Source organism: Takifugu flavidus, chromosome 11, assembly GCF_003711565.1.
Source record: "Takifugu flavidus isolate HTHZ2018 chromosome 11, ASM371156v2, whole genome shotgun sequence".
In the NCBI taxonomy this organism is placed as follows: Eukaryota; Metazoa; Chordata; class Actinopteri; order Tetraodontiformes; family Tetraodontidae; genus Takifugu; species Takifugu flavidus.
In genome coordinates, this window is record NC_079530.1 from 14,441,666 (window position 1) to 14,461,919 (window position 20,254).

The 20,254-nt window shown below is 44.7% G+C and overlaps 4 protein-coding genes across 6 annotated transcripts; 3 read left to right on the forward strand and 1 right to left on the reverse strand.

Annotated features, from left to right (window-relative positions):
• Positions 1-1,936: 1,936 nt before the first annotated feature.
• On the reverse strand, positions 1,937-3,853 carry avpi1 (arginine vasopressin induced 1). Its single transcript, XM_057047020.1, has 3 exons — positions 3,660-3,853; positions 2,752-3,074; positions 1,937-2,681 (listed from the first exon to the last, which is right to left on the reverse strand). The coding sequence occupies exons 2-3, from the start codon at positions 3,072-3,074 to the stop codon at positions 2,453-2,455; spliced, it is 552 nt and encodes a 183-aa protein (XP_056903000.1). The 5' UTR covers positions 3,660-3,853; the 3' UTR covers positions 1,937-2,452.
• Positions 3,854-4,168: 315 nt separating this feature from the next.
• marveld1 (MARVEL domain containing 1) lies at positions 4,169-5,752 on the forward strand. Its single transcript, XM_057047019.1, has one exon. It carries the CDS (start codon positions 4,371-4,373, stop codon positions 5,157-5,159), a length of 789 nt encoding a protein of 262 aa, XP_056902999.1. The 5' UTR covers positions 4,169-4,370; the 3' UTR covers positions 5,160-5,752.
• Positions 5,753-8,628: 2,876 nt separating this feature from the next.
• Positions 8,629-11,380, forward strand: LOC130533524 (phosphoglycerate mutase 1-like). Its single transcript, XM_057047018.1, has 4 exons — positions 8,629-8,921; positions 9,333-9,607; positions 10,023-10,203; positions 10,370-11,380. Exons 1-4 carry the CDS (start codon positions 8,783-8,785, stop codon positions 10,537-10,539), a joined length of 765 nt encoding a protein of 254 aa, XP_056902998.1. The 5' UTR covers positions 8,629-8,782; the 3' UTR covers positions 10,540-11,380.
• A 345-nt stretch (positions 11,381-11,725) lies between these two features.
• On the forward strand, positions 11,726-20,102 carry slf2 (SMC5-SMC6 complex localization factor 2). Of its 3 annotated transcripts, none has more exons than XM_057047015.1 (19): positions 11,726-11,891; positions 12,740-12,768; positions 13,011-13,543; positions 13,663-13,702; positions 14,156-15,614; positions 15,690-15,788; positions 15,878-16,045; positions 16,968-17,073; positions 17,160-17,247; positions 17,333-17,474; positions 17,564-17,648; positions 17,758-17,934; positions 18,045-18,139; positions 18,235-18,334; positions 18,412-18,522; positions 18,597-18,677; positions 18,772-18,858; positions 19,319-19,387; positions 19,491-20,102. In XM_057047015.1, exons 1-19 carry the CDS (start codon positions 11,857-11,859, stop codon positions 19,824-19,826), a joined length of 3,840 nt encoding a protein of 1,279 aa, XP_056902995.1. In that variant the 5' UTR covers positions 11,726-11,856; the 3' UTR covers positions 19,827-20,102. The 3 variants fall into 3 exon arrangements, with proteins under 3 accessions (XP_056902995.1, XP_056902996.1, XP_056902997.1); XM_057047016.1 differs by having other exon boundaries at positions 13,666-13,702; XM_057047017.1 differs by having other exon boundaries at positions 11,733-11,891; positions 12,740-12,765; positions 13,017-13,543.
• The last annotated feature ends 152 nt before the right edge of the window (positions 20,103-20,254 follow it).

Sequence of the window (20,254 nt, forward strand, 5' to 3'; positions counted from 1 at the left end):
GTAGTGTGTGTGTGTGTGTGTGTGTGTGTGTTGTGTGTGTGTGTGTGTGTGTGTGCTTGTATGTGTGTGTGTGTGTGTGTGTGTGTGTTCCTGTACTACATAGTGGGGGCAATATATGCATTTCACTAGGAGTGTGAGGACATTCGGGTCTTCACAACTTCAAAGGGCTGTTTGAGGGTTGAGGTCTGATTTTAAAGTGTGTGTGTGTGTGTGTGTGTGTGTGTGTGTGTGTGTGGTGTGTGTGTGTGTGTGTGTGTGTGTGTGTGTGTGTGTGTGTGCGTGTGTGCGTGCCCTTTATATTACTTCAGTAATTAAACTTCCTCCAACACAAGTTCACTTCTTCCTTCCTCTGTTTGAAAGTCTCTCCTCTCTCCTTCATCTGCTTTGTCTTGACCCCACTTTAAAGTCTGGAAAGTCATCTTTGAAAACCAAATTGAAATTTCGGATGCGTCTGTAGAGTCATGGGATGGTAATGCGTGTCCAGCCGGCTTCACACACTCTCTGAATTTAAGGCACACGGGAGATCCATGTCCAAACAAACACCTCGCCAATGCAAATCCCCACAGAAAAGTCTAATTCTGTCAGTTTTGCTAATTTGTGAGAGTGTAAAAACATTCATTGATATGCACATAATTTAAAAGCAGGGCGGAGATGTGTGCGGTGCCTCAGAGGCAACAAACGCATCACAAAGGAATTTCGCACATGCTTGTTTACAGAACAGCCACGAGTACAAAAGTCGGCGTCTTTCTGCAACGCTGCAGTTTAGACTTCAGCCTGAATTTGCCCCAGTGCAACGTTTGTAATGCACTTTAATTCTTTCTTGCAGTCTTGGGAAAATTTGTGCTTGTGCTTCTTTTCCAGCCGTGGACCATAATTGTGTAACGACGGAGGGATCCCTCCACAGCTCTCTCCAGCTGCAGCAGTATTTGGATCACCCCCCCCTCTCATCGGTAGTGCCAATATTTACCGAGTGAATGAAAGGCAAAGGTGAGCTATGTGCAGTAAATACAGGTGTGAAAATTACTTTTAGCTGTGCAATAAGCTTGTTTACACAAAAAGGTGAGAAGAGCAGCATAAAGATCTCAGGCTGCTGCTGCTCAGTCTGAGTGAGGCTTCTTTACCATGAGTCAGTTTTCTGTTGCGCCAACCTGATATCACCCAGTAGAAGGGACATTTAGGGGTGCTTTGACTCAAAATGTGAAAGCAATGGAGAAAAATTGACATTTGGTTGGTGTTGCGAAACCTGGGTTCAGAGAGTTATTATTAATAATAACCTTTCTGTTGGTACCAGAGGTCCTGCACATGGGTGTAAAGGCCAGTTTCAAATGCCAGCATCGGAACTGATGAAAATAAATATAAGTCAAGTCAGGCCACAGAAGACAGAGACAAATATCTGTCACTGATTCGCCTCAGACAATGCTTTTGTTGGTCTTTCAACCAGCAGCCATGTAGTGCTCAGCAGAGAGGGAAAACAGTCATTAACAGAGGCATAACTAAGCCAAAGCATCAGTCATTTTAATAGATCTTGTTAGTTTAAATGTTTTTAAGACAGTTTATTATCAGTTTAAGACAGGTTAAGACGAAGAAAACAGGTTAAGACGAAGAAAACAATAAAATGACCAGTGAATAAAACGTTATTTGTCAAATTCAAGCCACACAGCTCATAATATTTGATAATAAACTATCTGAGCTTGAGATGTTTTTTCCTTCCACTACCGGAACGTTTCTACCACCTAGCGTCAAATAATGGAATTACATGCACTTGATCCATGTGGCCACTAGGTGGAAGCATTTTCTCTTTTGTAAGGTGAGAGTTTAAAATATTGAGAATACAACGATTAAACGCTGTATTTTAGCTGTGGTAAAAATAAAATACATGGAGTAAAGGCTCCCATAAGCAATACTTGTGCGACAAATAAACAAAATAAACATGAGATCAATATAAAGACTTGTTTCTTTATTAACATACAGGGTTATAAAAACACATTGTATCAAACAAGCAACAATCTTCCAGAACTCTGAAAAACTCCACGGCAGCTTTGAGAGGCACAGTTTGTTTTCACGCCAGTACCATCAACATTGTAAAGCTCGTTAGTGTTTCAAGTTTCTCAGTAAAGGACTGATGCCCATGAGTTTGGCCCTCGGCTGGTGTCGTTTCTTTATGTCTAATCTCATGAGCACCTGCCCCTTTGTTACGAACAAAAAATAAACCTGCGCCTTTCTCTAAACTCACAATGCTGCAGCTTAAAGAGAGCTACCTCTGCAGCGATGTGTGTCTACTCTACACACACACATCTGTCTTGTCCGTTAACACAATACACTGCACATGTGGATCTCACCCTGCTGTCTTCTGATTGTCTGTTTTAGTATTCTTTAGCTCTGAGCACTACGGTAGTGTGTTGAGAAGAGACAAGCAGGCTGTTTGGTGCAGAGATGGTGGTTTTTGGTCAGTTCAGTGGAGGATTCTGTGGAGGTATCTCTCTGGGTCGTTCTCTCCCCCCCTCCTCAGTCCTGAGTTGGGTCTCCCCGGCCTCTCTGAGGTCCCCGCCGGGCCTCGGCTCTCAGCTAACACCATCGAGGAGTTGTGTTGGTGTGGATCCGGCCTGTTTTGGGCTCCGTCCTCGGAATCACTGTCTTCGAGAGAGTCCTTTTTCTGGTTGTTTGGCAGATTCTCACCAATCCTGAGACACGAATAAAAATTGTTATGATAAATATTTCGATTCTAAAGTTCTGGGTTGTGTTTTGATCTACCTGAGGTGATTAAATGCTTGTAGCCAGTGTGAGCCCAGTGCGTCTCTCCTGCTGCCTCGAGGCCCTCTCTTGTGACTCCTCGCCCTCAGTCCGATTAGCGCCTGTGCCAGCTCCGTCTCGTCACTATGGCCCCAAATGAGCTGTGCCCTCTGCTCGGCATCCTGGTCCCCCGCCGCCCTGAACAGCCTTTGGAGCTGACACAGATTTACGTTGCTGAAAATGTTGGCCGAGCCGGCCTTCCTGGCCCGCCGGTCAGCCAGTCGCCACAGCGATGAAGGCCCCGCCACCACGGAGGCAGGGGGGGTGGCCGGTCTGGTATCCATCTGAGGAGAAAGAAGAGAGCGGGTGTGCCTCATTCATAAATCAGCTGGTAAACAGTCCTAATTCTTTAATCCTGTTTGAAGAAGTTAGTGACGAGCCAAATGTGAAAGCCTATTAAGCTACAGGTGGCCTCTTTATCTCTGAGGAAACTAGATCAGCCACTTCTTCATCTTTATTTAAAAAATAAATAAATAAATCAACAGGTGAAGTCATAGGCCAACCAGAACGCCAAGAATTTTTAATTTCCTCTACTGCCTTTGTTTTCTTTCATCTGGCTGTTGCGTCAATGGTGACGTCATCTTAAAGCCTTAGCCTGCTGTGTCCTATATGAGGACGTACGTGCACGTAGATAAAATGGTAAAAAAAAACAGCCTGGATTGCAAAGCTGTTTACTAGAACTGGGTCAGTTTGTCGCCTTGTTATACAAAGCGCTGCAGCAAACGGGGCAGAAATAACGGAACTCTGGAAAACCACCGCGACGCCGCCGGCTGCAGCGTAAACTGCGGTGCTCGGCTGCCCTCTGCTCCAGAACAGTGGACCAGAACCTTGTGATTGTCAGGTGGGAAAGACGGAGAACGCCCGCTTACCCGATCCGCCTTCAGCTGACCCAGATCCGCAACATTTCCCTCCAGGATGGACGGAACGAGGCCTTATTTCTGATCGCTGTGTCCTCGGATCATCTGTCGATCGTGAATCGATGTCGACAGACGTCCAGAGACGGCAGAAACCCGCTGGTGGCTCCCGACCGGCGCTGGAGAGCGCCTCGCTCCGACCAATCACGGCGGACGTGGGGAGGGGCCAAAGCGTTTCGCCCCGCCCCTCAACCGCGTAGGGTGTGGACGCAGAAATCCACTGACGTCAATGGGTCCCAGTTGCACGAGACGAGTGGCAGACGTAAAACACGCGCACGCAGTGACGCACGCGATCCGGGTGATAAACAGGCAAAGGCTCTTTTGTTAGATTAATTGTAAGTATTTAGAGGCTAGAATGCGGTTGATCAGAGTCCGTGAACGCAGCACGACTGCGCAAAAGCACATTTTCCATAAAACATTCTTTCTGTGACTTCTTTGGGTTTAGTTTTGCACCATTATTCTGATTGTTTCAATGTATAACGACGCCACTTTTACTCGGATTAAAGTGCATCGATCAATGCCGAGTTAAGGGAGGGGTTCACTGAAGGTGAAAGGTCACACTCCCATGAGGGAAAAGTACGTGGATATACATCAGCATAAGAGTGAGTGACCGTGGATGAGTCCAGCAGAGGAGGGGCCCCGGGTTTGAATTACAGGCCAGCCCCTATGCATCACCCAGCCCCTCCAAACAGATGCTACATTCAACAGAGGAAACGGAAAAGACGAAACATTGCCTACAAGAAGGTTTTTCATTTCAAAAACCCGGAGCTGCGGAAAGAACAGAGAGTCCTTTCTTCTGTCCAGCAGTGCACAGCAACGAGCGCGGCCCTTCACTTCACTTTCTCCTCTTTTTTCGGGGGGTTTCCTTGCATCTGTCTTTCCCAGCTGTTTGCAGCTGGCAGAAAGCACCCGCCCTGTCCGGGAAAAGGGACCGACCGTGACCGGAGGAGGAGAGAGATGCCACCTCAACCGACCCAGCCGCAGGTGAGGGGGAATGTCGTGAGGTTCCTCAGGAGCTTTTTGGGGATCGTTCGGATCCTGCAGATCGTCTTCGGCGCCGGGCTCTGGGTCACCATCGCCGCCAACAAATACGAGGGATATATTCACTTCGTCCTGTTCGTGGCGGTCCTGTTCTGGCTCCTCACCCTCGCCCTCTTCTTCCTGACCCTCCTGGGGAAGCAGGACCTGGTCCCGCTCCTGGGAGGGGAGCGCTGGCTGTGCACCAACTTGGCGCACGACGTGGCCGCCGCGACGCTTTACCTGCCGGCCATCGGGGTCATGATCTACAAGACGGATCGCCACGCGTACTGCACCGTGGACCGGTACAAGCACCACTGCCTGTACAGGGTCTACCTGGCGGCCGCCGTGTTCGCCTGCCTGTGCTGCCTGGCTTACGTCCTGTCGGTCATTTACGGGGGGTGCAGGAAGTGCCGGGGAGAACAAACAGTCAACTGAAGAAGCTGAAGAGAAAAGGGTGGGAGGGACTGCAAGGTTGTCCACAACAAGATGAGGAATAGTTCATTTCACTGTGTTTTGTTTTGATCTTTTTATTTCGTTTTTCATTTCTTTGTTGCCGCCCCAATATCTTTAAAAAAAAGAAAAATCTCTTCCCCAGAAGGTCCTGGATGGGGGCTCGACTGGAAGGATGAATATTGTTAATGACTTCTTTTACCTTCGACCTTCCCTCACTTGGTAATCTTTTGTAAAATCCCCAATATTGTGTACTTACGCTATATCAGTGTTACTTCAGTACTTTGTTTGCCTGACATGTATTTTTTACTCCACATGAGTTATATTTTTTAAACAGTGGATTCTTTTTGCTACTTTTATAAATCTATATTTTTATGTTTCTGTTCAGAAGTTGCCAAACGCATGAGCCGCTGAAATACCTGTGATTAGATCAGCGCGCAAGAATGCTGCTTTCGTAGTGACGTGACAACAACAACACGGTGCAGATGTGATGGTGCTCCAGACTAAAACGTGTGTGTCTCTCTCCTGTAAACCCCCACGAGCGAACAAATAAAGACCCTGAGATGTTTTCAAGGGTTTGAAGTGTCCAGACAGGCTTTGTCAAGCGGTTGGTGGGGAGGGGGGGGCTGGGACGCGTGCACATATTTTGTTTTTCAGTGGCTTTTCCCAAATGAATCCCAGCTTTAGATAGACACGCCGATGAAAGCCCTCAGGAACTTCCTGTTGGAGGATTAAACGGGGTGGGGGAGCCCCTGTAATTCAGCAGGGTGCTTTTGGAGGCTATGCCACTTTACCACATAAAAGCTAACGCAGAAGCTCTTCAAACCGGTCTGTAGAATCCAAAAGGTGGTTCTCTGGGAACAATTTCCACCACATTGTGACCACACCGGGGACATGAATGGTAAACTCGGCTGGACGCGAGCTCACTGGGAACCAGGATAATCAGGCAGATGAGGCCAATGTTGAACAAACGAGCATCTGGGAGCCGATATATGAGGATGTGTGACAAAAATTCCCTCTTCACCCACAGAGAGTGTGTGTGTGTTATAATGTGGGGGGGAGGGAAGGGGCTTGTGCTTACCGGAACAGTCTGTTGGGGTGCTGGAGGTGGGCTAATGTTCAGCCAATGGAAATGTAAGAAGATGATTCAATAGATGAAGTTCTGGATGTCTTCATGCATTCTGCAGCAAAGCACCACAGCTGATGCAGAGCAACTCCACATCTGTCGGCTGGTTTCTATACTCGGTGCACTTGTGTGGCTAAAGGCTGCAGGTTGCTTTATTTTTTTACAAGCACCAGCTGAATATAAAATGTATTGTCAGAGTTCCCAGATGCACAATCGAATATGAACGTGTGGCAATGAAAACGCTTGAGATTTTACCATTAAAGTGACAGCAACACTGGAAACTGGTGGTGTGGGCAGAAGAAAGTGAGCAAAGGAGCAGAAAACTGCACGAGCGCGTGAATATTAGAGCTTCCCCACCTCTCTGAGCCGTGGGAAACCATTAGAACCCATGTTTGTGGCGTTGATATGTGCGGCCAGAGGTACAGGAGCAGAAGGGTTAACGTAAAGCAGCTGCATATCCAGATTAAAACTTAACACTTCTTAAGGAGCGGGACCCCTCCCAAACAGCTTTCCCCCCTTTTGGAGAAAAGCCGTCCTGTCCACGTGTCAGCGCCTGAAGATAATAAGACCTGATACCAAAATTAAATAGGAAAGATCTGTTTTGGACACATGGAGACTGACGTCATCATATTTCTTCACTTCGTGACATCAATGACACGCACGCATTCAAAGCACCATATTGGCCAATTAACTAATGTAACGTTGTAGCCCCTTCCAAAGGCCCATGGGCCTTCTTTATAGTGCAGGATTTTACCATGAGCTGATTTAAGATCCTTCCAAATGTTTATGATATGTTAAAAAGGAAATAAAGCAAAAGGACAACCAAAAACAAGAAATGAAAGATTTGATTACTCCCAGGGTAGTTTGTTAAAAGCACACTTAAGAAGATGGGAACTGGGTAGGGAAGATACACTTTGGGAGCGCTGTACTTTACTTTCCAAGAGAAGGTGTTTTGTTTTTGCTGTCCTAGGTGTGTACTGAACATGTAATAACTGCCTCCACAGGCTGTGTGGGAAATGCCCAGTCCCCAGGCAGGTCTGCCTCTTCCTCCCTCAGAGCCCTCGTACCCTGACTCATTTTGGGTGGCGACTTGTGTGAACATGAAACACGAAAACGCAGACGTGCCGCAGCGCCCGGTTAACCACACTCTCATCAAATACTGCTGAGATGTACATTCCAATGCAAAGGAGAGCAAAAGAAGGAGCTAAGTCAGGGATGCGGGGTTTTACTGGAACCAAGGGAGGACTGGGAAGTCAGATCTATGAGAGGGGGAGACACAGCGACAGGAAAGAAGTGAAGATAAGTCTCAGATTCACGTATCCTGACTGCGGCAGGATGGAATCTCTGTAAAAGCCGTGGAGACAGTTTATAGTTTCCTAATATGGCGATGCCACCACAATGATTTCACATCTGTCAACAGCAGCTTTAATGTGCAGTCTGGAACCAGCAGATGATGTAGAAGGCGATATCTGGCACTGGTTGGAAACGCTGCTATTTATAGCCTTGTGAAAATACCACTGCTTCCTTCACTCTGCAGGTCCACCAGGGTGGGTGTGCGTGGCAGAATGGGTAAGTTTGGGACAGTCTGAGGTAAAGGAGGGACAAGGGTTACTCAGATCACTTGTTGGATGATCTCACTCACTTCCTGTCTGTCATTTATGGAATGTTTAGTCAGTGAGACACTTAGGTTAGCAACTCCTCCATCAGCTATAATTGTTCCTCACTTGAAGCAGAACACTAAAATGTTAAACGTCATAGCTGCTCTCAGGCCACCACAAGTTGAGGAGAAACACTCTCAGATGGAGAAGAAAATGTCTAAAAACATCTTAAATAATAAGGTGAGCTTATGAGTTTAAAAAAATACTTGCTCCTCTGCTGAAATATGGCGACTGCATTTGTGAAGTTATAAAAAAAAACCAGATGTATTGTGCATGCATCGACCAGTCACAACGCCATTTGTCCACTAGGCGGCGTACCTGGACCTCATATACAGTATGTCAAACATTAAGTACAGTAGACGAACGCTGAAATGTATGTGATGAGAGCAGATCCCCATAAATATATCCGTGCAGACTAAATATATAATGGCTTGTTTCAAGGCATTCACAAATTTGCGCTAACAAATTTAAGATTCACGTGAAGTCTTTCACAAAGTACATCTAAAAAAATGAATTGCAAATTAATTTTGTCTCTCTTCTTATTCAGAGTTCTGACGGAGCTATGGTGTAACCCAGGAACAGGCCGGCAGCACTGACCAGACCTGCACTTGTCCAGTCTGAAGGTCAGGGGACGCCTCACGCCCTCATTGGTCGAGAAAGGCGCATGCGCAGATTGGAGACTCTGATTGGATGCGAGAACCCGGAAATCGAAGAGGAACCCGCCTACTGCGTTGAAAACCCTTCATCAGTTTGACAGCAGCGGACTGTTTTGCTAGCTGTTGCAGCGAGTTCTTAGTTCTCGACAATTCGGCTCGTATTCAATCATGGCTGCCTACAAATTAGTGCTGATTCGTCATGGAGAGAGTAACTGGAACCAGGAGAACCGTTTCTGCGGCTGGTTCGATGCTGATTTGAGCGAAACCGGAGTCACAGAGGCCAAGAGGGGAGGACAGGCTCTGAAAGGTCAGAAGGAACTGGCGTTACATTGTAATAACGGAAATGTCAATGCAATAATAGGATCCCCGTTTTCCTGATGATTATGCAAGAGTCCAGTGTGCATCCAGGCATGGGCTCGTCATGAATGGATGATGTGCAAAATGATGCATTTACAATTCGAAGAGTCGGGCAGTTCTACCGCAGAGCTCCAGCGCACTATAATCGAATTATTGTTTTAATTGTAAAAGTAAGAGGATCTCTCTATGTGATTCCTCTCTGACAATAGACGACTCAACAGATGGGGAAAAAATAGTCAAAGCTAAGTGACTAAGCAATTCAGGATTGTGCTTAATTTAGATATTTAATTTTGCTTAATGTTTCTTTTTGCAGCAGACATGTTCACACACTTTCCTTTTGTCATAATTCTAACTCTCTCAGATGCTGGGTTTGAGTTTGACATCTGCCACACCTCTGTCCTGAAACGGGCCATCAGGACGCTGTGGTTGGTCCTGGACGGCATTGACCAGATGTGGGTGCCTGTTCACCGCACCTGGCGGCTGAACGAGCGTCACTACGGAGGCCTGACCGGGCTAAACAAGGCTGAAACCGCCGCCAAGCACGGGGAGGCCCAAGTGAAGATTTGGAGACGCTCGTTTGACATCCCACCTCCCCAAATGGGTCCGGAACATGACTACTATGCAATCATCAGCAAGGTACGATAAGATATCTGTACGGCAGGATGCAACCAAAGATCTTTGTTGGTCTCTGGATAAAACAACACACTTCTGCACACATTGACCAACAATCTGCACAATGAATGAGATCAGCATAGGTTGTGAAACGTGTACGTTTAAGGTGGTGCTTTTCTTCTCAGCACAGTCGGGTCAGATTATGAAAGGATGAAAATATATTTGCACGGCACATAGCACAATGAAGAGAGAGCTTTGACTTTTTTGGGAGCGTGCAACCCGCTGTTATTACCCAATACTGCGTCCAAGGTGAGTTAATGTATGACTGGTATGCTGCAAGGGCTTAAGTTCAAAGTTCAGAGGTACCTCGTTTTATTCACACATTCAAACGACATGACGGGCCCAACTGTTCACTCGCTGGGGCTGTTTTTGGCTGCAGGATCGTCGCTACGCAGACCTGACGGAGGAGCAGCTTCCTTCCTGCGAGAGCCTCAAAGACACCATCGCCCGGGCGTTGCCGTACTGGAACGATGTGATCGCCCCTCAGATCAAACAGGGGAAGAGGGTCCTCATTGCTGCCCATGGAAACAGTTTGAGGGGGATCGTGAAGCATCTTGAGGGTGGGTGGCACAGTAGGATCTCCCAAATGTTCGGATGTTTGAGGACTTCTCAGTGTTGAGAGTAACGAGTGCTCCCACTGTTTACATGCCAGTTGTTCATTTGCTTGCCCTAATGGGGAAAAACAGAAACAATTTGCATCGTTATAATCGGCACTCTCTTGTGTAGGAATGACAGATGAAGCAATCATGGAACTCAACCTCCCGACTGGTATCCCAATCCTTTACGAGCTCGACAAGGACCTGAAGCCTGTGAAGCCGATGCAGTTCCTGGGCGACGAGGAAACCGTGCGCAAAGCCATGGAAGCTGTCGCTGCTCAGGGAAAGGCCAAGAAATAGAGAGCAAATCCGTCTGCGTGTGAGAGAGTTGCTGGCCCAAGATTAGTATTTCCTAAAAGCAGATTTATTTTGCACTGTAACACATGTTGGGAGCACTGTACATGACTGTCAAAGACCTGCAGTACATATGGAGGTAGAAGACGGTGGACCACTTATATTTGAGGGCCAAAATGTTAATGTTAATGTTAAGAGAGGGTAAATCTATTTTATTTTAGCTACAAATCTGCTCACTCAATTTTAAAACTTAATATATATCTATATATATACATTATAGAAAGTGAAAAACAAATTTACCCATTAACTCTATATGACTTTATATTAAAAGTGCAATTTACAAACAACTGTGCAAGAGTCATAAATGATGAAATCCTGGCAGTGGTGTCAGGAGACAGTTGCTCAAATCTGATTTCATATGGACACAGTCTAAGACATTCATAAATAATCCCTAAATTTTCCAATATACCATTACTTATGATAAAGATAGGTAGTTCTGAAAACGTATTGCGTATGCTTCCGTATTAGCCTCTGTAGGATGCATTCCCATGAGATGTGATTAAGCAGCCTCCTGAGAACAAGGTGGAACTTTCCATAAATGTTGTTTGTCAGTGTCCTACTGCCATCGTTGTTGTTTGTTCCTTCAGTTTGGCTCAGTGTTAACAGTAATAAAGAGTGGATTGTGATGAAGCAATTAAACTATTTTCTGTATTTCTGTCCCCTGGTTTTACTGTAGTGCCGTGAACTTTGTCAACTTTTGTTATTTTTTGGCTCTGTTGTCATCTGTGTTTCAGTGCCTTTTGCTGTTGTTTCCACCATAAAGACTATAAATGGAGTGTTAAAGCAAGTCATGTTTTTGTGAAAAAACGAGCATTCATCCATCGAGTATCAGTTGTGATCATTCAAAGACAGATAAGTAGATACTTTAAACATCTCCAAGATAAGTTCGTTTATATATATATTACATTGTGCATTTAGAAATAGAACATTTTAACTAAAATTACAACCTCCATTAAAAGTACAACTTGGACCTCTATCTCCAACTCCCTGATGGGCGAAAGTTATTGTATATTATCTAAAAATCAGACTGTAAGGTATTGCAGTTACTATCAAGCCCACAGGGTGGCGTCTTTGCTTCCACAGTATAAACTCAAAGAAGAAGAAAATGAATACCATGATGCATTGCGCCCTATTCGTTTCTTCGTTGATCGTTTAATAGCGCTATGTTCTTCCAGTTGTAGGCGGGAGAGATGATTGTAGTTTCGATTCTATCCCCGTTATTATTAATGTCACCGTTTATGGACGACCTACCATACCTTCAGCATGATAAGAGAAACGGAAAATCTAGGCGATACCCGGTAATAAAACACAAGTTTGTTTGAAAATCAGTTTGAGTTTGTTTAGAGGCAAGTCGTATCAGCGCTTCCTAGATTAGCGCCGTGCTAACTTCTATGTTTTAGCTTTAACGTTTTTACTGAAAAATTATTTAAACTACAAGGGTTAAAGGATATATTCACAAAGAAGGGAGGATATTCCGAACTACCCGACTCTAACGAATAACAGTTGCAAGTTGTTATAGTCTTTGAACAAGTTTACATCACCAATGTTTGTCTGTGTAAATTCTCAGTCATCCAGGTCATTGTATCCAAGGTAGTTTTCTCTGTCAACTGGACTGGGTTTCTTCTCTCTTCTATGGTCCCCTGTGGACCATTAGCATGCTAATGGTCCATATTTTCAAGCTCTCTCCCCAGCGATTTCAGAACTGAAGAAGCCTTCTGGATAGAAGGCGAAACGTCTTCAAGAGAAGAAACCCAGTCCAGTTGACAGACCTTGGATCACCAATGTTTTTACTTGCATCTACAGTTATTGTTGCCATATAAAGTTCAAATCTTTGTATGAGATAATTTGGGGGTGACACCGCGTTTAGTGCAGACATTTTAACACTGTGCAGCCTTGATATTATATGAAACAAGATTTAGTCTATTGCCTGATGTGTAACATATTTGCCGTTGAGCCGGTATTTTCACTTTGCATGCTTTGAATCGCAGCCGAGCCCCAATTAGCAGATCTCCTCCTCGTCTTGGCAGTTCCAGAACGTTCCTCTGCTTCAAATCATGAATTTTCTTATTTAGAATTGTGTAGCTGATAAGCTACGGAGTTTGGTTAATGGTGGTGGTCATTCTGCTTCTGTCCTGCTTTCTTTCAGAACTCAAGAAGAATGTCCGAGGACTAGTGGTGAGTTTGAGCCCCAGCACGTCAACATACAGTCTATTTATTCTGCATCACTCATTTCGCATAGCATTTTCAAATGGAGATTAGTAATTGTGTATAATTAGTTAATAATGCGATAATATAACCGTTGTTGTGCAAAACAAGCAGTGGTCTGGAAGCCATAAGCACAAAAATGAACCTTTTTGCTTTGGTGCTTTCAGTGCTATTTAACCTTTGGAAAGGCTGATGGGTTTTTTTTCTTCCAGTGAAAGATGTTGGACTCCTGAAACAATCTCGACCCCATATGACATCTTCTCTCAGGGAAACTACGATGAAGCACTGTCAGGTCCCCGATAAGGTTCCTCCTCCATCCCCGGGGACAATGACGACTCTTCAGAGCCCTCAGCTGTGCAGCAAGAGCGTGCACTTTCTTCTTCAGCAGCAGCCAGTATGTTCTTCAGCCTCAGGTCCAAGCAGCTGTGAAAGCTTTTCTCCCTCCATAAATGGGCTCCATTCCACCCCAAGACACAGACTGACTCCTCTGCATCAGTCTGTTGGATCTTCTGGGAATAACTCACTATTTACACTTGGCTCCCCAAGAAATAACAATGCAAATCACAAATCACAGGCCCCTGTGTCCGTGATTTTGAGTTCTACGTCTCCTAAAATTAAATTCAAAGATGTAAAACGTCACTCGATGCCCTCACACATCAGGAACAACTCAAAGACCAAATCCAAAGAAAGTTTCTCCTATTCTGGAAGCAAAAATGTAAAGAAACAGAGACACAAGTCACATAAGGTATTTGTCTCTTTCAATCTTAATATGTTGTCTTATTGCGTATACATTATTTTCCTTCCTTAAAACCATCCATTCTTGTATAGTTTCACTTCACTAAAGCCAGTATGCTTTTCTTTTAGCAGATACGAGATAAGAGGTTGCGCTCCAGTGAAAGTCCAGGTAATAAAGATGTTCAGGCCAGTGGATCTGGATTAATCATTCTCAGTAATAAAGTTTTAAAAAAACATTTTTTATAAGCACCTTTTACTCTGTAAATAGGATATGAAAGAAATGTTGGAATCCTAACTGAACAACTCATCTCTGTCCTTTTTTAAAAGATAAGGAATGATGTTGAAGTTGTTCCTGGGCTGTTTCAGGGTTGAGAGATCACGGTGTCTTTACTGGAGGCATAGTAGACATGTCTGCTGCGGGTTTTTTGGGTCACACCTACTGAATCGTTATTTTTTGATCAATGGAGAATTTTAAATTAAAACTTTTATTAATATTGCTCACGGTGGAGAGTGATATTATGCTTTTGTTGCAAGACAAATTGTTTATTTCTTGTTACAAAAAGGCATATTGATATTCTACCTGCATTACATTTGCTAATTTATTTTGTCTGTTATTTTACAGTCAGCTTCAGCCGTTCATCTCAGAAGAGGCACAGAGAATATGAGCTTTGTGACGCCGGTGCCAAAAAATTGTGCAGTGAAAACCAGCAAACTGTCGCACCAAAACTCAGTCCTGGCATCTCAAGCAGCAGCTCATCTGTGGCATCACCAGAGCATCACCCTAAATTCTCCTCCAGAACCACTGGTAATCAGCTTCGCAAAGAACCACTTTGTGACTTGAACCCTTCACCCAAATGTAAGAGCACAGAGTCATCTTGCTCGTCAGCGTTACCGAACTCGTGCACAATTCAACAACCAGCAGTGGGTGTGCTGCAAGCTTTGATAAGGCTGACTCCAAATAAATGTATATCATTATTGGAGATTGGGCCAAATTCAGATAACAGATGCATGGCAGAACTCAATAGTCCGGAAACGGATCATTCTGGAAAAGCAAACACGTCGTTTTCAATCAAGAATTCCCAGAAGGACACTGGTAGCGCACAGCAGTTGGAGTCAAGTAGAAGCCACAGTTCTGGTCCTCAACATAATGCATCGGTGTCTGCAAAGAACTCGGGCAGGGGTGACGCGGTGGGGGAGACGCGCTGTAACTCTGCCAAAACAGCTTCAAAAAGGAAGACAAGTGTTTCCTCACGAAGGTCTTCTGGGCCCCCTGATGATATAGGGGACCTGTTCACCCCGGACCCATTGACCTATGTGGCTATACCTCCGACTCCAAAATCGAATGGAACTATTAATAAATCCTCCTCCACAGTCGCCCGTCCTGTCACATCACCCAAACCTGTGTCCATCTCCAGTAACAAAGTGACGGGAAATTTAAAAATCAGAAAAGAGAGCCCAGGTACTGGATCGCGACAAAAAGCTTCCCCTTTGATACCCCAAAGCTCCTCTCCCAGTGTAGGGTTAGGGTTAGATAGCTTAAAACAGATGCATGTTGAAAACACAGTTGAGCGGGAAAGCACGGAGATTGTTTATTCTACAGAGAAACAGATGTCGAATCTGGATGTGACAACTTGCACTGCAGAATCTGACACCATCTTGGAAGCATCTCCAGCTCACTGTTCTCAGACTCCACCCCAGGAGAACCAAGCAGACAGAGAGAGTAATGAGTATCCTCTGGATGTGGAGCTGAACCGAGACCTGCAGTTTGCATTAGGTTTGGATCTAAGCCAGAGCTCCAACAGCAGCGAGGAGGAGGTCCTATTGTCTTTAGATGAGATGATGAATTGTGCTGCAAAGCCACTTGATACACAAGAGAAGGAAATCTCCTCGGAGCCTAGTACACATGGACATCCCAGCCAGTCAAAGACTGTAAGCTCCTCAGGACAAATGTGTCATTCACCCCTATTAGGTAAAAAACCTTGTTTAGATGTTCCGCAGCAGCCGTTGCCATCTGTCACACAACCAGGCATCTACAAAAATACCCTTGATCACATGCTACAAGAAAAGAAATCCACTGAGAGGTATGTTGCTGAAAAAGGCATGGTGCTTCTTGGTGTTTGCAAGTGAGGAGTAAATTTCTCATCCCTTTAAATTAGAGCTAAAGAGATTGAGGAACAGCTGCTAACGGAGTGTAAAGAGGGCCTGTTGAAAATAGCCGAGTGTGAAAAACCTGAGGAGATCAACACGGAGCAGCAGTAAGGCAAAATAAAGCGAGCGGACCCTGTCGCTGAACCACTGTCCCTGAACCTCACTTGGTGTTTTACTGTTGCAATTTGTTTCTCAGAGAATTCCTCCAGCATTACTCACTGACGTGTAATGCATTCCGTGACGTTCCACCGGGAGAGAAGGTGTTTAACCTGGACAGATTTGGCCGGATCTTCAACCAGGAAACGCTGCAGCTCAAAACGTGCATTGGTCACTTAAAGGAGTGGACACAGAGAGCTCTTCTGATGTAAGTTCTGTGTTAAGATCTTGTTAGGTTAACAGTGTGTTAGGCTCGAATAAACTAAAACACAAGAGAAACAAACAGCTTTAAGTTTTTACTTGCAGCAAGGAGGATGGAGAGATGTGCTCAGTTACAGATCTCCAACACGTCCTGAGACACATCTTCCGCCATCCTTCTTTTATTGAGATTAGAAGGTCCCTAGTTACACAGAATTCAAATGTGCCTAAGGGGAGGGGGAAACACAAGATTCCATACAAAGCAAAGAATGTAAACCATAGTGGTGAGTATATGAGTAGGCCTTCACCGGTTAGTTATCTTGGCTCGCATCCTGCACGTTCTTCCATAAATGGTATAAACAGACACATAAAAGAATAAATCCTCCTGCTTCTGTGTCCTGCGTCATGCTCTGCAGCGCTGTCGCCAGTCAATGTCACTTCCTAATACTCCTTACAGCAGCTGCACCCTGTCATCCTGAATATAGAGGGTTACAAGCTCACACATCAACATTAAGCATTAACAAGTAATGAGAAACAATACAACAAGAATAAAGAATATAACGAGGAAAAGCCAAATAAGAGATAACTTCATTCTTTTGTAAGAGTATAAAAATGAAATAAAAGAGCTACAACGCAAACAAGTTTCCACAGTGTGAGTCTGCAGGAGTTGCTGCTTATATCCTGTAAAGGGCTTTGTGACCCTGAGCTGTGAAGGCTATAACCCCTAATAATTATATAACAATAATTGCAGCACTGCAGTGACAATGAGTGATATACTCCCTTATATGAAGAACAAAAGGATCTTTGTACAGATGGCATGTATTACTATAGTGAAATAAAGAATCATTATTACACTGATTAAACAGAATGAGGAGCAGATAAGAATTGGAGCTAAAGATCAGCAAATGGCAGGTCTTTTTGTTTCCCCTCAGATCCAGCCCAGCTCAGCTGAAGATGCACGTTTGTGTCGGTATGTTCCAGGACGTCTTCAATAGCCACTTACCCTGTCCATCACAGGTTTCCCAGTTCTTATTCAAGGTACCGCATCAACCCTTTAAAATGCTGGCAGGTTTTTTTTCCCCTTCCCTCAAGCTTTGGCAGTGATTCTGTCTTGATCTCATCAGCTGATGTCGGTCCATAACGAGAGGATGGTATCGGAAAAGGCATTAAAGGCTCTGTGTGACATTGCCTGCACTGCTGCTTATCAGATAGGTCAGTGTCCCATAGCACGCGCATTAGCTTGTTGGATTTTCCTCACTCCCCGTTTGGGGATTTCAGCATGGTTTTCCTGTTTCAGGGAGAAATGGAAGACAGAACTTTGAAGTATGGATGCCCACCTTAGCCGATATTGCACTGGCCCTGATGAATATGGGAGCTGCTTTTGTTGTTCTTTTCCCTTTGGAGAATTTGCAGCCTTCATTCACAGAGAGAGACTTGTTGTAAGTAACTGATTCCTTTCTGCGACGCCTCAGTGTGCGAGCCATTATAATTAAGTTTAAGGCCGATAACACTTGATCTGTGTTTGCAGGGAGGAGAATATTATCACAACCGAGAGCTCCGTTGACGGGGACCAGGCCTTTTTCCCTGAATACAACTACGACAACATTTTGAAGGTATGAACAAAAATAAGTGATATTAATTGTTTCCTGGCGTCTCTGGGAGATGCACACGGGACAGGAAAGCATCATTCAGCTGCTCTTTGCTCTGTGTTCCCCTCTGCAGTACCTGTCCTACTGTATGACCCTCTGTCCACGAGCCTACAGTGATGAGGAGCTGCTCCTGCTGCTCACTGTGGTGAACACAGTGAGCCTGGACACGCAGCTCATCGTGCAACCTAGCGTGGACCTGTACCCTCTGCAGTACAAAATCTTGTATAATATCAGAGACTGGAGAGCCATGGTCAGTCCATATATCTCTTATTCCCTTTTTCCAACAAATTCTGGTGCGATGCAAAAATCCTCCATTAAGTGTTGATTATATATTTCTTTTTAAATGTGTCATGTTTCCAGCTGCCTCGGATCTGTCTGGCTCTCACTAATCTGACAGATGACCACCACAACATGTGCCTGATAGTCCAACTGCTGCCTCACACCGTGCGCAGAAAGTACGCCATTATTTTCCTATGTTCTGGGTTTCCCCTCTGGACGGTTATGCTGCGCCGTCTTTCATATACATAATAACGGTGTTCATTTCTGTCAGGAATGAGGTGTTGCAGCTGCGCCAACACCTGAGTCTGTCTATGATCTCCAAGCTACTGAAAGGACACTGTACGTACAGGCCGGTAGCGGGAGAGTTCAAGGTTTGTTGTTTCACCAGGAGAGCTTTCTTGGCTTCCTCTGTTCACCAATAATGGTTAGTTCTCCCTCCCTCACACAGCTCTCGGAGCTTAGGCCGTATCTGCCCCTGATGCGACCCTCCTTGCTCCTCAGACAATTGCAGAACTCCTCGAGCAGGACTCAGAAAGATCCGGCCACCCTCGACCAGGAGGTAAAGGTCCTTATTTTGGGTTGACCTGTTTCATTGGACGCTGTTATGACTGAATGGTTTATCCACCATCTTAGGCCTACTACCTCTGCTACAGCCTTTTGACCTTGGCAAATGAAGCGACCAATTCTCAGCTAATCTTCTCAGCCAATCAAAAGGTCAGCCCGGTCTTACTCTTTCTACTGGGAGTTTGAAGTGTGGCCGATTAATCATCCGTCCCATCGTGATGTTGCTTTTCTTTCTGGGTCATAGATGGAAGTCCAGCTCCTCTGCTCCGAGCTGGATACTCACGTCAAGTGTAACATCAGGGAGAGCGGGAAATGTCTCTACCGGAGCAAGGTGAGCGCCACGGCAAGAAGCCCAGCTGGTGTTTGTGTGCAATCGTGTGTTTTCATTTAGATTCAGTTAAAATGTCGTGCAGCCTTGACAAATCCAGAGCTTTGTGATTTTTATCCGGAAGGAATTTTGTCACGCAGTCAAGTTCCAAACCCATTAATCACATAATACAACAGTGACAATGAACAGGAGAAATCCGTAGTCGGCAGCAGTTTCTGAGTTAACCAGACAGAACCAGAATAAGCTACTACAAAGGAGCTACTTCTGTGAACGGATTGAGTTTTGGCTCAACATCAATTCTTTTAGTTGCTTTTTTGTAAGCAAGTGGAGTCAAACACCATGACCTGCATAAAATGCATCAAACTCATTTCCCAGCGGTCGCTACATATTTATCTATATTTCATTAACAGTATTTGTATTCATAACAGTCCTCTCCTCTGTTTCCGCTCTGGTCTCCCTCCAGGTGAAGGACCTTGTTGCCAGAATGTACACCAAGTGGCAGATCCTCCTTCAGAGGACCAAACCTCTCGATGTAAAGTGGTCTTTTTGATTCTTTCAGAAAAAATTCTTTAGATTTGCTATAAAATGTACATTTCAGCAGTCCCCTGACTGAATACTCTCCTTTTCTCCCACAGGGAAAGCTGTACGATTATTGGAAACCTTTGCCTGGAGATATACATAACAGCCAAGAAGAGCAGGAAGTGGACGGCAGTGACGATGGAGAGGGGCCTGTGTCCGTGGAGGGAAACGAAGAAGAAAGCAGTAGCAGTGAAGAGAAAGATGTGTACTCTGAGGATGACAATTATGAAGAAAAAGACGCCATGAGTGACAGTCAAGAGACAGAGGATGACACAAAGTCAGACAAAGCTGATGGAGCAGCAGATTTAAAAGGGTGGACAGCAGGGCAGGATTCTCCGGGGCAGATGAGTGCAGAAGAGGCTGACCGTGATTTTCCGTTGCCCTATTCCTGAGTTAACGGGCAACAGCCTGTGTATTGCCACCCCTAGGTTAGATGCTCGGGGAATATTTTAATTGTATGGTTTTAAATTGAAGAACCTTTGGGTTTGTTCAGGGCAAAGGTAATATTTTTTTTAACTGTTCCACTGAACACCCTATATTTACATATGTTGTTTATCAGAGTTTTACTTGTTTGCAGTGTTTATATTTTCTATTTGTTTTTTAATTAAAGATGTTTATAATAAAGAAGCCTGTACTTTTTTCACTGGAAATAAATTGACTTAAATATGCGTGACGATTCGATTTTTATTTTCGTAAATGAACAAAATGCTTTTGCACTTGTTGCATTCTCAGGGAAGGCTAAATGGCTTTTCTTAAGGTCATTTTCCTTCCTTTTATAAATGTCATTGATTGAAATCAATGCAGAATTCAAATGTCTATC

What these genes read in the sequence shown, in the direction of transcription:
- avpi1 (XM_057047020.1), bottom strand. Translation starts at nt 3,074, where the DNA reads ATGGATACCAGACCGGCCACCCCCCCTGCCTCCGTGGTGGCGGGGCCT. An exon ending in CAAGCATTTAATCACCTCAG is followed by an intron (nt 2,682 to 2,751) that starts GTAGATCAAAAC and finishes TTCGTGTCTCAG; the next exon opens with GATTGGTGAGAATCTGCCAA.
- marveld1 (XM_057047019.1), top strand. Translation starts at nt 4,371, where the DNA reads ATGCATCACCCAGCCCCTCCAAACAGATGCTACATTCAACAGAGGAAA.
- LOC130533524 (XM_057047018.1), top strand. Translation starts at nt 8,783, where the DNA reads ATGGCTGCCTACAAATTAGTGCTGATTCGTCATGGAGAGAGTAACTGG. An exon ending in GGGAGGACAGGCTCTGAAAG is followed by an intron (nt 8,922 to 9,332) that starts GTCAGAAGGAAC and finishes TAACTCTCTCAG; the next exon opens with ATGCTGGGTTTGAGTTTGAC. An exon ending in GATCGTGAAGCATCTTGAGG is followed by an intron (nt 10,204 to 10,369) that starts GTGGGTGGCACA and finishes TCTCTTGTGTAG; the next exon opens with GAATGACAGATGAAGCAATC.
- slf2 (XM_057047015.1), top strand. Translation starts at nt 11,857, where the DNA reads ATGATAAGAGAAACGGAAAATCTAGGCGATACCCG. An exon ending in TCAGAGACTGGAGAGCCATG is followed by an intron (nt 17,935 to 18,044) that starts GTCAGTCCATAT and finishes TCATGTTTCCAG; the next exon opens with CTGCCTCGGATCTGTCTGGC. An exon ending in CCTCACACCGTGCGCAGAAA is followed by an intron (nt 18,140 to 18,234) that starts GTACGCCATTAT and finishes CATTTCTGTCAG; the next exon opens with GAATGAGGTGTTGCAGCTGC.